Here is an 11,510-nt window from a genome sequence, read left to right on the forward strand (position 1 = left end):
TTCTTTGTGGTTTTCACCAGTGGTAACGTCTGGCTGTTGATCATGTGACTTGTGATGTGAATAAAGCGTTTCCATTGCAGTTTTGTGAAATAGATATATTTTGATAAAAATAAAAAAAACATACTGCAATTTTCCACCAGTCTGCAAAATAAAAAAACAACAACAGAAGATAATCATCTATAGAAATAATAAACATAAATTTATTCAAAGACACTTTAAAAAATATTCAGTATCTTACAAAATCGGCAGAAGTCAAATAGTTTAATTGGGATAAAGTGACATCAGCTCTTCACTAATGAAGGAACTGAACATTTTGCCAGTAAAATTATATATATATATATATTTTTTAAAGAAAACTCAGTATATTTAATTTCACCAAAGTATACTGTATACTTAATAGTTTAATTAAAAATTGCAATAAACAACAAAAAACAGAAAATAACATGGAAAAAAAACTAAATTTAAAACAATATTACATGTTTTGTTTTTCTTCCCTGTAACAATTAATTAATTAAACTTTACCTATGTTTTTTAAGTGTTTTTGAGAAATGAGGATTCTGTGGTGTGAAGTTGCTACTGACTGAAGAAGACTAAAAGTGAGCTATTTTCAGTATCAGTGAAGTATTAAAAGTATAACTATAACCTCTCTGTGAAAGCACAACCACACCACCTGACACATTTAGAAAACTTTCACCCAATCTTAACAACTTCATCGCTTTATAACTTGTTTGTTTTTTTTTAAGCGACAAGTGACAAATCTAGTGATTCTTTTATGGGAACATTTAATTGCAGCAGCCAGACTTCAAACCAAGGAAGACAGCACTAAAATGGTTTTTGGCAAGAGACTGCAGAGTTAATCAAATTTACAAGAAAATGTCAAAATTTGCACAAAAACATGAAGGTAACACCCTTAAGAACCAATTTAGACAATTTATGTGCAAAAGATTTGGGATTTGGGATTTAACTACGGTACTCTATGAGGACAGAGGAAACGGATGCAAAGAAGCTATTTAAATGGAAACCGTGTTTCTAATGACATGTCCAGACATCTCTGAATCTGTGACATATTTAGATAAGAGGAAGGATGAGCCAAGTTACTTTTTCATTTTATTCTTCTGAACTTTCATCCTTTATCTAAAGAGGAGCTTGGTCTGCTGGGTCTCTGAGCAAATACTGCGGAATAAAATGTGTTTATATCCAAAATTTTAAAAAGGTTGTTATGAAAATAAATTACAAAATTAATTATATGACCAGAAAAGAAGATGAGAGTGATATTAAGTTTTGCACTGACTATAATTTGCAGCCCAAAGGACAGTCAAAAGATTTGAAACAGTCTCAACAGCCCACAGTCTTAATGAACTTTATAATATCTAATACTGTTGCTGCACTGATTTCATAAAGTCTGACTGGAGGGATACTCGATAATTAAACTGTTTAAATAATGATGAAAGTCAGATGGATTTTACTAAATATGTCCAAGATGCTCCATAATGCAATTTTTCCAGAGGAAAAGATGTTTGATGAGTAAAAATTCATTTTTGTTGTTATGATGAAAAGAGCTGCATCAAACTTTGCATCCAGACGTAGTTTGGGCATGAACATCTGCATGATACTGCATGGCAGATTACGGGGCATGCCTTCCTAAGCATTGTGCAAATATTACATGCTTGTTTACAACTAAACTCACAAAATCTAAAGGGATTATTGTGAACTACATCAAAAAAAGAGAAAACACACAGAAAAAGCCCCCAAAAAAGAATTACATTTACGACATCCTGAGTGACTGACAGCACATGCCTCTGGTTTTCAAAGGTATGTTACCATCAACGAGTCTGTGAATATTGTTTGTGCCCTGATTGCTTGATTTGTGATTACACTTTCCGATATGACGTCGGCTAAGAAACAGGGTTCTACTGCAGACTGCAGCACTGAAAATTCCCTCTGATGACAACATGGGAAAGAAGTCTGGTAGTTGATGCTTTCAAATATCTGTATACAGAAAGGTCAACTGATTTGATACCTGAGCACATGTTTATTAGCCTGGTCATGGCTCCGTTTCTGTCAGAATTGAAAAAAACTGAATTCTGTCTGCTTCTGCTTATATGATGATAGACCAAATTATACAGGAACTAATGTGACCTATAAAAAGCGCTACTTAAGGTCAATGAAAGTATTTTATTCTAATAATTAAAAACCGTGATCATGCATGGTTTGTTCTTTACATAATTGCAATTTTGTAAAAACTTTTGGCAAATTATGTATTTTTGGGTCACAAAAAATGGGTCCACAGGTTTTAATATAAATTAGTGAAGAATTTCAGCCTTATTATTAACCTTTAGTCATTAAAATCAAAACTGTGTTTCTTGAACATTAAGAGGGTTTTAAGTGTTCAATTTGCAATTTGGGGCTAACAGGAGTTGGCAAGAACATTTTAATGAACAAAAAAAATCAATGCCTTTGGCACAAAGATATGACCACGTGATGAAATTTTACATAAAGCAACCTGTGCTCCTCATATCCCTTCTAGTTTCAAAGAAAATCATTAAAACCCCACTTCAAAAACCAGTCAAATGTGTTGGTTCTCTATCCATTTTTTTCTTGAGTAATTTTTTAAGATTTTAGATATTTTAGAAGTTATTTCATAACTCTTGAGAAATACAGGGAGCTCCAATAAAAATGATTATAGAGTTCCACTTTCAGCACACCTTGATGCCATACAGGAAACTTAAGTCCAAGCTACAGAGCTGAATGCTAACTGGTCATAAAATTCGGAGATCAGAGTTTAATCCATTTACGTTTAATGCATGATGTCACCAGTAACTTACCCACACAGAGAGACTGGCCCAGGCCCACTTGTGTAGTCTGGTGCACGGCTTCGTACGTCAAAGTACCTGATCTGGAAACGATGCCTAGAAGACAAAGTTTTAAAAGCATTTCTCAGAACGCAATGTGTATGTTTTATTTCTATTTTAGTTTCATTTTGACTGAATTGCTTCAAGCAAGAGTGTCAAAATAAACCAAATGCTTTTATTACCGGAGCTTGGCAACAGCTGCTGTTTGGTTTTTGGAAAGAAGCCAGTTGATTTTTAATAAAATCAACATGCTGTAAAGGTTCACCGGGTAGCAGCTGCACATGGTGCTTATCAAGCCGTCAACAGCAGGAGATCTTTCAGGGATTTTACACAAGGGTGTATAAAAGAAAAATATTAGCATTGAGTGTTTTTCTTTTTTTTTTTCCCTTCACATGCCAGCCATTTAAAGGTTGTTGCAGGAGGAGGACATGTCTGGGTCATGACCTTTTAAACTGTCCACTTCACTGACTTGCCCGACTCGGCTCGCATTTTAACAAGAAGAAAAGGTTTCACACAGGAAAGAAAAGTTTCTCTACTAAGGAAAAGGACCTGTGAGAAATGAGGGCATTAAAAAGTGCTGTAAGTGCTTCTTTTAGCCACTAGGTTTGTTGAGGACCCATATTTATCTTGCGACCCATTCAAAGTGAGCTTAATGGTGCGGGAGGTAAAAAGAAAAATAAACATCTCCAAACTTCAGTGTTGGAAAACTGAAGCAAAGAGTGGCATCTTGCCATCACCACGTCTCCACTGTATTCACCAGATTCTGTCAAAAGTCTTTTTGTCCTACCAAAATATTAAAAGCATATAAAGACCCCAGACTTAATCACAGTCCGTGCTCCAATGTTAGGGATATCATTGGGTCTTTAAACGCAAAAGGATTCATAATACATGTGTAAATAAACGCAGAAATGATTCACCAGACATAAAAATCAACCTTCTTCCATTTTCTGTCTCCAGATCTAAATTGTACAGAAAATCTAGAGGAGAGCTGAAAAGGAGAGAACATGAGAGAAGATCCAAGGGTCTGAATAATCTAGAAAGATTGTGCATAGAGGACCGACAATGGTCCATCTCTCAGGGAATGCTCCAACCTTTTCAAATGCAATAAAGACTGAGCTGACCTATTGGCACGAGGGGGTTGTGAGATGTATTGACAGCAGGAGTGTCGATTATTGTACCTCTGCTTATTTTGTTTAAAACAAGCATTTCTTAATGTGGAAATATTTCCCACACTGCATAAATTGTTGGATTTTTTTGTTCTCAGTGTGAGATTATGCAACTAGCGTAAATAAATATTTAGTTTAGTGCTTTTCACACATTTTTAGCAGGGGTCCCATTAACTCAGCCCAGTACCCTGTTAGAATAATATTAAAAAAAGATTATTTTTATTTTTAAACCAAACGTTTAGAGATCCTATCAAGAACATTTTCACACCAATAAAAAAAAAGTAACAAAATACATGTATATTGTTCTCACCAATTCTTCCTTTTTTGTGAATGTGTCCCGGCATAATTCCAATCTTGCATTCTCCAGGCTGTACAAAAGGCAGAAGGAATTACCTTTTTTTATTTTTACAATATAATAAATTCAAAATGCCAACTTGATGTCAAGCTCTCAAGTCTAAGATTCATTTTTCTTCACTAAAAATATTTCTCTAAATAGCTGGCAGTATATTTTTGTCTTAAAAATTACATGAAGCAAATTCTCCTTTGTCAGATTTTTGCAATAAATTAAATGAATAAGTCACCAGATTTCAGCTTTAGATTAAAGCCCATCTATCCACTGAATATAAAGCACCTGCCAATCCATGTGATGCAGTTTGTGCTTGTGTCTCCATTCTACACAACAAATACATAAAAAGGCATTGGCATCATCGAGCATCTGTGTGTGAGCTTACATTGATGACTCCTGGGCAGTTGGGGCCTACGAGGCGGGTGGCGCTCTGACGCAAGAGCTTATGTTTGACTTTCACCATGTCCTGCTGGGGGATTCCCTCGGTGATGCACACCACCAGGGGTATCTCTGCGTCTATTGCCTCGATGATGGCGGCGGCCGCAAACGGAGGAGGTACATAAATCACAGTCGCCTCGGCTCCTGTACCCTCCTTTGCCTGAAACAATGAATGAAAAGATGTTGGGAAATTCTGAGGTTATCAAACAGTGCCACCTAATGTTACATACTTGTATAAATAAGTCATCATGGGCTTACTGCCCATATTAACCATGCTTTTTCATACAAAACATGATTCAAATATGTTTTTGTTTTTTGGGGGTTTTTTTAAAATGACTTGCCTCCTTGACTGAGTTGAAGACAGGCAGGCCGAGGTGCGTCTTCCCGCCTTTCCCAGGAGAAACTCCTCCAACAAGCTGCGAGCCATAGTCGAGAGCCTGCTGACTGTGAAATGTTCCCTACCAGACAGGAAGAAGCAGGAATTAGTGTGCAGGTGTGAGTGATGAACTGGGATGCAGCCACTTCTAGAGAGTCCCCATTGAGATATCATTGCAGGCACGTTTAGAAGAAAATATGCTTCCACCCAGGATTAATCACCTGAGGAGCTGGGCACAGGCAGAGCACCAGGAGAAGATGAAGCTAGCAGAAAATTTATTTAGTGAGAAGGAATCGAAATGTCCTTCAGAAATAAATAATGGTGTGATATTAGTTTAATCGCCTGGCAGAACATTTGAAAAACAAATTAAAAAAAGCAGCCTGGATATTCCCCATTGACACTGGCTGTAAAATATTTCACACCAAAGAGACTTTGGGAGAATATTTCACATGCTGTCACTACCGTAGACGCCGGAGAGGAAGTGTCACAGCTGTACTGCAACATTTGGGGAATTTTAATTCCTGACACTTTAGAAGTTTACGCAAGCTCAAGGACTTCTCCTTACTTACTGCGTACAAATAAACAGATAGTGGCAATGTGAAATCATCTCCCTCAGCCTGGAAAGAAACTCAAACAAAAACAATCAAGAAGTCTTGAAGAAAAAGCCCATTTGTATTCATATCTGTCACACAGACTCAGCTGAGCTTCAGGTTTTGTCGCCTTTCAATACAATTCAATACACCCCGCTCATGTCAACCTGGCTGATGTGGATTTCCAGTCAACTTTGAGGTCTGACCTGTCAATTCTGAGTTTGACAGATTTTCTTTGTGAGGGACATACCACAAATAACAAATAACTTCTACAGGTAGTAGTTTTGAATCCAGCTGAAATGGATTTAAATGATCATCCCTATTTATGTTTTAAAGGTATGTTCTTCACCAAAACTCAGTGTCAAATCACAAGCTGCAGGTTGATATATTAAACTTGAGTACAAACAAACAGTTTGTATGCTTAGTTAAACTGCACTTAATAATTTCAGGGGAATATAGGCATTTCAGAATATGACCCATTTATTGAACACATTAGGGGAAATTTTCTGACTCTTATCTACCGATTATAAAAAGGTAGCAATAACCTCCAATACGCCTTCTCAGTATCTTCCTCCTGATTCGTCAGGAACTTCAATGTTCAAGTGCAGTCAAACCAAACGTAAGAAAATACTTTTTATCAAAATGGTTGCCTTGTATCAGATTGAGAAGCTGTCACACTGACTCAGTTCATCATCTGTTGTACTTTATTAGAAAAAACACCAGACAAGTATCAAACTTTTCCTAGTTTTTTTTCCTTTCTTGCTTTTTTTGTATGACTTGCTGATTTTCTATTTTCTCCTAAGAACTGAGATGTAAAAAACAAATAAAATAAAATAAAATATTCAACTGGTGATAGCAGCACCAGTTTCAAAAGAAAATGGAATAGGAACAAGTAGCCTCCAACAAGAGATGCATCAATCCCTCTACCAGCTTAGTGCATGTCTGGTTCACATCTCAGATAGCTTTTAGAAATGCTTACTGAAGGGAAAAAAAACACAACATATGGTAAGAAAGTCATTCATCTTTCAAAGTATCTTTCACACCTTAAGGTTGCCAAAAAAAGTTAGGTGTGATATATGCATGAGGTGAAGGCTGTTACTGCAAACTTGGGGAATCATTACCACTTCCTGCTCAAATAACTAGCACCTTGAAAGATCATTTGAACTAAAAGTCAATTTTAAAAAAATTATAAAGAGAAGCATCCAATTTAGATATACAATAGAAAAAATGTTTGGTCCATAAATTATGTGCATAGATAACTGGTGCATGCAGTTGATCCAAGCTGATTTTCTGCCACACTAATCCTCAGAGTATGAAGTCGGTTAAATAGAAGCAAAGATGAAACAATGTAGGCAAAGCAGGACGAGCAGAAACTACAAGCGGAAATAAATGACCTTAATGCAAAAATGATAACCAGCCTATTATGAAGAATTGGAAGCCATGCATCAGCATTTTCACCTCCATGTGTAATAGACTCCTTCACCCTGCTAACGCTGCTGTTTCTGGCACTCATTACTATCCAAAATGTTGGGCTAATAGTTTTTGAAAAATTACTTGCTTATGAAGGCAGAAGGACATGGCCATGTGCACCCAATAGCACTTGCTTCATTTCGTGTCTTCCTTTAATTACCAGGAGTGTTCACTGGAACTATATTTAACAACCCTCGATGGAAGCTGGAGAAACAAATGTGCTAAAGGACAGAGGGCGGATATGAATCTATGGAAACCAGGTTTCTGGCTTATTGAGCACACTTTGTCAAGACTTTTATCATCCCCGCCTTGTTTAATGAGATTCTCCTCAGCTTTTCCTCTCTTACAGATTCACTTCAGGAATAAACAATCTGTCGTTCAGATTTATTACCATCGACTTATGAATTGAAAGAGTGCTGAAGGCTTGTTGCTGGGAAGAAAAAAAAGGCAGGCTAAGAAATGAAAGTAATTTTTTTTTAAACATGACCTCATATCAAGGCAAAAATAAAAAACCTGTTCATGATTAAGGAAACGAGATAAAGCCCAGATTCAATGCCCACATGATTCTGACTCTCGTTAACAGCCAACTCACAGTCTGTTAAAAAATAAAACAAAAACTTTCCTTTGATTTTATCTAATTTTAGGTGCAATAATGCTGTTTGACACCAAATTAAACCTTTGATAGTGTGTAACATTACAGACAACTTGTTTTAAAGGCAGGGCTGCTGAAAAAACAGCTAGCTGGCGAGTGGAAACACAAGGGAGTCAGAGAAAAATAATCATCTCCGTTTATCTCTCCATAATAATCTCTCCATCCACTCATTATAAAATGCAAAAATTAAAGGTTTGTGCTCCCTTGAAAAGCTGAGTCTTTACTACGGAGTCGCATGTAACTAAAGTGATGTGAAACGAGAATCCAGACGAGTCGTGGTTACAAACCTGCTTTCCTGTGAAACCTTGGCAGATGACCTTCGTGTTCTTGTTGATGTAGAGGTTCTTTCTGCTTCCTGTATAACAGTGTCTGACTCCACTCTGCTGCACTGTTGGATCAATACAGAAGAAAAGCAACACAGGGAGCAATCAGGTGAAAGACATCAATACACAAGCTGACATTATTCAACAAAGCCTTTCACAGCTATGGTTGGAAAACATTCGGTTCAATAAAATAGAGTTTATCCAACATTCAGACACTACAAGTCTTGCTTGACAATAAAATATTAAAGTTTTACTTCGTTTCAAGGAGAATAATCAAATCCGAGTTAAATACCCTGCAGTGTTTCAACAAAAATCACTCTTGCTTTCCACCGAGCAACACTACCAGCTTTTTGCAGACTTAATGGCTCCTGTTTTCAAAAGATGTAATCGAAACCATCTTCAGTATTTAGAACTCAACATATTTACTGGGTTGCTTGGCGCTGCTAACAAGTCAAAAATCTGTAGAGCATCAGATGCCGATCTTACAAAGTATGCGTGCGGGTGTGTGTTTACGTAACAGGAGCTCAGTTTTACAACTACTCCAAATCTTTTATTCTGAAGCAATGAGATGTTTTCACATCCAATGAAGGTAGACCTAACCTCATCACCCTGCAGTTCAACCAAATTTAACCATTTGAATGTAAGAGGCACATGACTTGATAACATGTGTTGACTCATGAAATGAAATCAGCAAAATAAGGTTAAATCAGTTAATCATGTTAGCTACTTATTGAGTAAACCCATTTGTCGGCATGAGCTTCTGAAATGTCATTGCAAGCTCTGGGAATGAGGACTGGCCTTTGTCCCCAGCTGCTTCCTGACATTTCACAAACTACTTTATTAAACAATATTGGAAAGAACAAATATATATTTTTTGCAGCCAAAAAGTTTTCACTCTGACCAAACCACTCCATAAACTCAATGAGCCAAAACAGAAACTAATGGTCAGTCCCAGTGTTTACAACAGCTGGGTGGAACTGAATAGAGCAGAGAAAATATAGACTTTTAAAAATGTTTTAAATTTTACATAGTTAAGTATTTGTGATTGCAGTTGTGTGCAATACCAGCTTTTCTTAGAGATTAGGCGCTAAACAAAATATATCAATCAATCACCAAAATATGAAGGATCCAGGTTGCTGCAAGCATAAAGTTAGATATCAATCTTTCTGTATCGATGCAAACATTTTCAAATGTCTCAAGTTATTTTTATTATATGGTCAATATGTCATTTCCCCCACAATCAATATTGTTTCTTCTTTGCACTTGATATGTGTCCTGTTAAACAGTATTCTAATTCCTCAAACATTTCCATGTGATATATCATTACCACCTTAAACTTTGATGCAAATCATTGGGTTTTTATGTGACAGACCATCAAAGTAGTTCATGACTCTGATGTGGAATAAAAATTATGCTTGTTTTTTTAAATTTATTATTTTCAACTTTTCAACCTGAAAAGTGTGACATGCATTTAGACCTGTTGACTCTCTTACCCCTGTGTTTGTGTTTTTGATGATGTAAAGCACTGTGAAATGCATTGCTGCTGATATGTGCTGTACAAATAAAATTTGATTGATCGATTGATTACCCCTAAATACAACGTATAAGAAATCGCCTTCATTGCACACAGATCAGAGATAACAGTGGAGAAGTCTAAAACAAAAAGAACTAAGCTTTGAACATCTCAATAAACATTGTTTAATCTGTAACCTTGAAAGGTAAAAAGCATTAAACAACTAGAAACTCACCAAGACATAGTCATCATCCATCTAAACCGAAGAGCAACAAGAGTATTAACCCGAGAATAAGTCAGCATCCAAAGTTAAGCCCATTCAATGCCCAAACCTAAATATTACGACTTTAAAAAAAAATCAGACTCCAAGACTCCATCCAATTTTATTCAACTAGGTGAAGAATGTGTAAAAGTTTGTCTCAATGGGTGTGAAGTGCTTGTAGAGAGGAGGACCAAACAATGTGCACCTGTACTTATTGGTTGTAGTAAATATTTACTCAGGATTGACAGAATAAAAATACAACGCTTTCGATTTATGCTTAAAAAGGCTTGAAAAATTTATCATGCATATTTTTTTTCTTGTACTTCACCATTAAGTCCTAATTTTGCGCGACGTTAGATAAGTCCTCTAAGGTTTAAGGCAACAAACTGTGGAAAAACATGCAGAGTTATAAACAGTATTTTATAAAAACGTCTTTCTGAAGTCTGAGTGTGTAGCACCGTTAATGGCCTGCAGCAGAAAACAGCAGCTGCTGCAGCTCGGTGGTTGAACTTTGCTCCGTTTTCAGAGTCTCATGCAGAGCTGAACAATGTCACTGTGCAAAGTTCAAAGAGTCAATACGAGTTTGATAATATAACTATGACATTAACAAACAGTGTTAAACTATGCATCTGTTGAGCAAACCTTATGGCTAACATAAAGTGTTGTTATAATACAGCTGCAAGCAGCTAAGTGTGTGGCTAAATTAGCCATTTCTACAAGAGTTTCTGCAACAAAGAAGTTATAACTCTGACTTTTCAGAACATGCACGGTCAAATAATGATAACATTGTTATACGAATGCGAGTTTCGTAACTATAAATTGACCACTAAGCAAGTTGGCTAACTGTCAAGAGAGATTTCCCAGATTACTTCAGCGACTGATGTGTCTGACTTTGAGGGCTCAGTGAAAGCTAACCCAGGTGTCAGTGTAGAGTTGTCCGTACATCTCCGAAAAACACATGCGCACACATTCTGCGGTATTATAACTAAACTTCTAAACCTCTCAAGCGAACAAACCCTCACTTAAATAAAATACTTACAAAGCAGCCTGGCAAACAACCTGCTATGAGACATCTTCGGTCATTCAGCAATGACACCACAGGCTAAGGACTTCGTACGTAGAATTTAGCTGACTTTAAAAGATCCAGTGAAAGTCAAGAGTACCAACAAGCTTGAAAATAAATTTGTCTTAAACACAAAATTAGTATTTATGAATAATTAACGTTTTATTAATTAAAAAATGTATTTATTGGATATAAAAATGAACACAAGCATTCATTTTCTCATTTTTCCTACAGGCAAAAACGTTCGAGTCTTTCACTCATGGTGCACTCTGGGTATTGAAGTCCGTGACAGACTATTAGCGAGAGAAAATTCCGCTTCAGCTCTAGAGGGCGCCTCGACCTCATAGACGACTTTTAGTAAAAGTCACATAAATAACAGTGAAACAGACCGTGGCATATTTTTTGTGTGAACAATATCTTAAAAACGGATACTCTCCTGCTCAAAAACGCAGAGAAAAA

General features: G+C 36.5%; 1 protein-coding gene across 2 annotated transcripts in view; it reads right to left on the reverse strand.

Annotated features, from left to right (window-relative positions):
* The window catches only part of suclg1 (succinate-CoA ligase GDP/ADP-forming subunit alph), a 22,001-nt gene extending 10,865 nt beyond the window's left edge, over positions 1–11,136 (reverse strand). For both annotated transcript variants that reach the window (XM_008413759.1, XM_008413749.1), the window contains exons 1-6: positions 11,028–11,136; positions 8,178–8,278; positions 5,144–5,260; positions 4,750–4,962; positions 4,329–4,386; positions 2,826–2,909 (exon numbers count right to left, since the gene is read on the reverse strand). In XM_008413759.1, the coding sequence (XP_008411981.1) occupies positions 2,826–2,909; positions 4,329–4,386; positions 4,750–4,962; positions 5,144–5,260; positions 8,178–8,278; positions 11,028–11,061 (607 nt within the window). In that variant the 5' untranslated portion in view covers positions 11,062–11,136. The remainder of the gene's footprint in view (positions 1–2,825; positions 2,910–4,328; positions 4,387–4,749; positions 4,963–5,143; positions 5,261–8,177; positions 8,279–11,027) is intronic.
* Between the last annotated feature and the right edge of the window lie 374 nt (positions 11,137–11,510).

This window comes from Poecilia reticulata, linkage group LG1 (assembly GCF_000633615.1).
Source record: "Poecilia reticulata strain Guanapo linkage group LG1, Guppy_female_1.0+MT, whole genome shotgun sequence".
Lineage (NCBI taxonomy): Eukaryota > Metazoa > Chordata > Actinopteri > Cyprinodontiformes > Poeciliidae > Poecilia > Poecilia reticulata.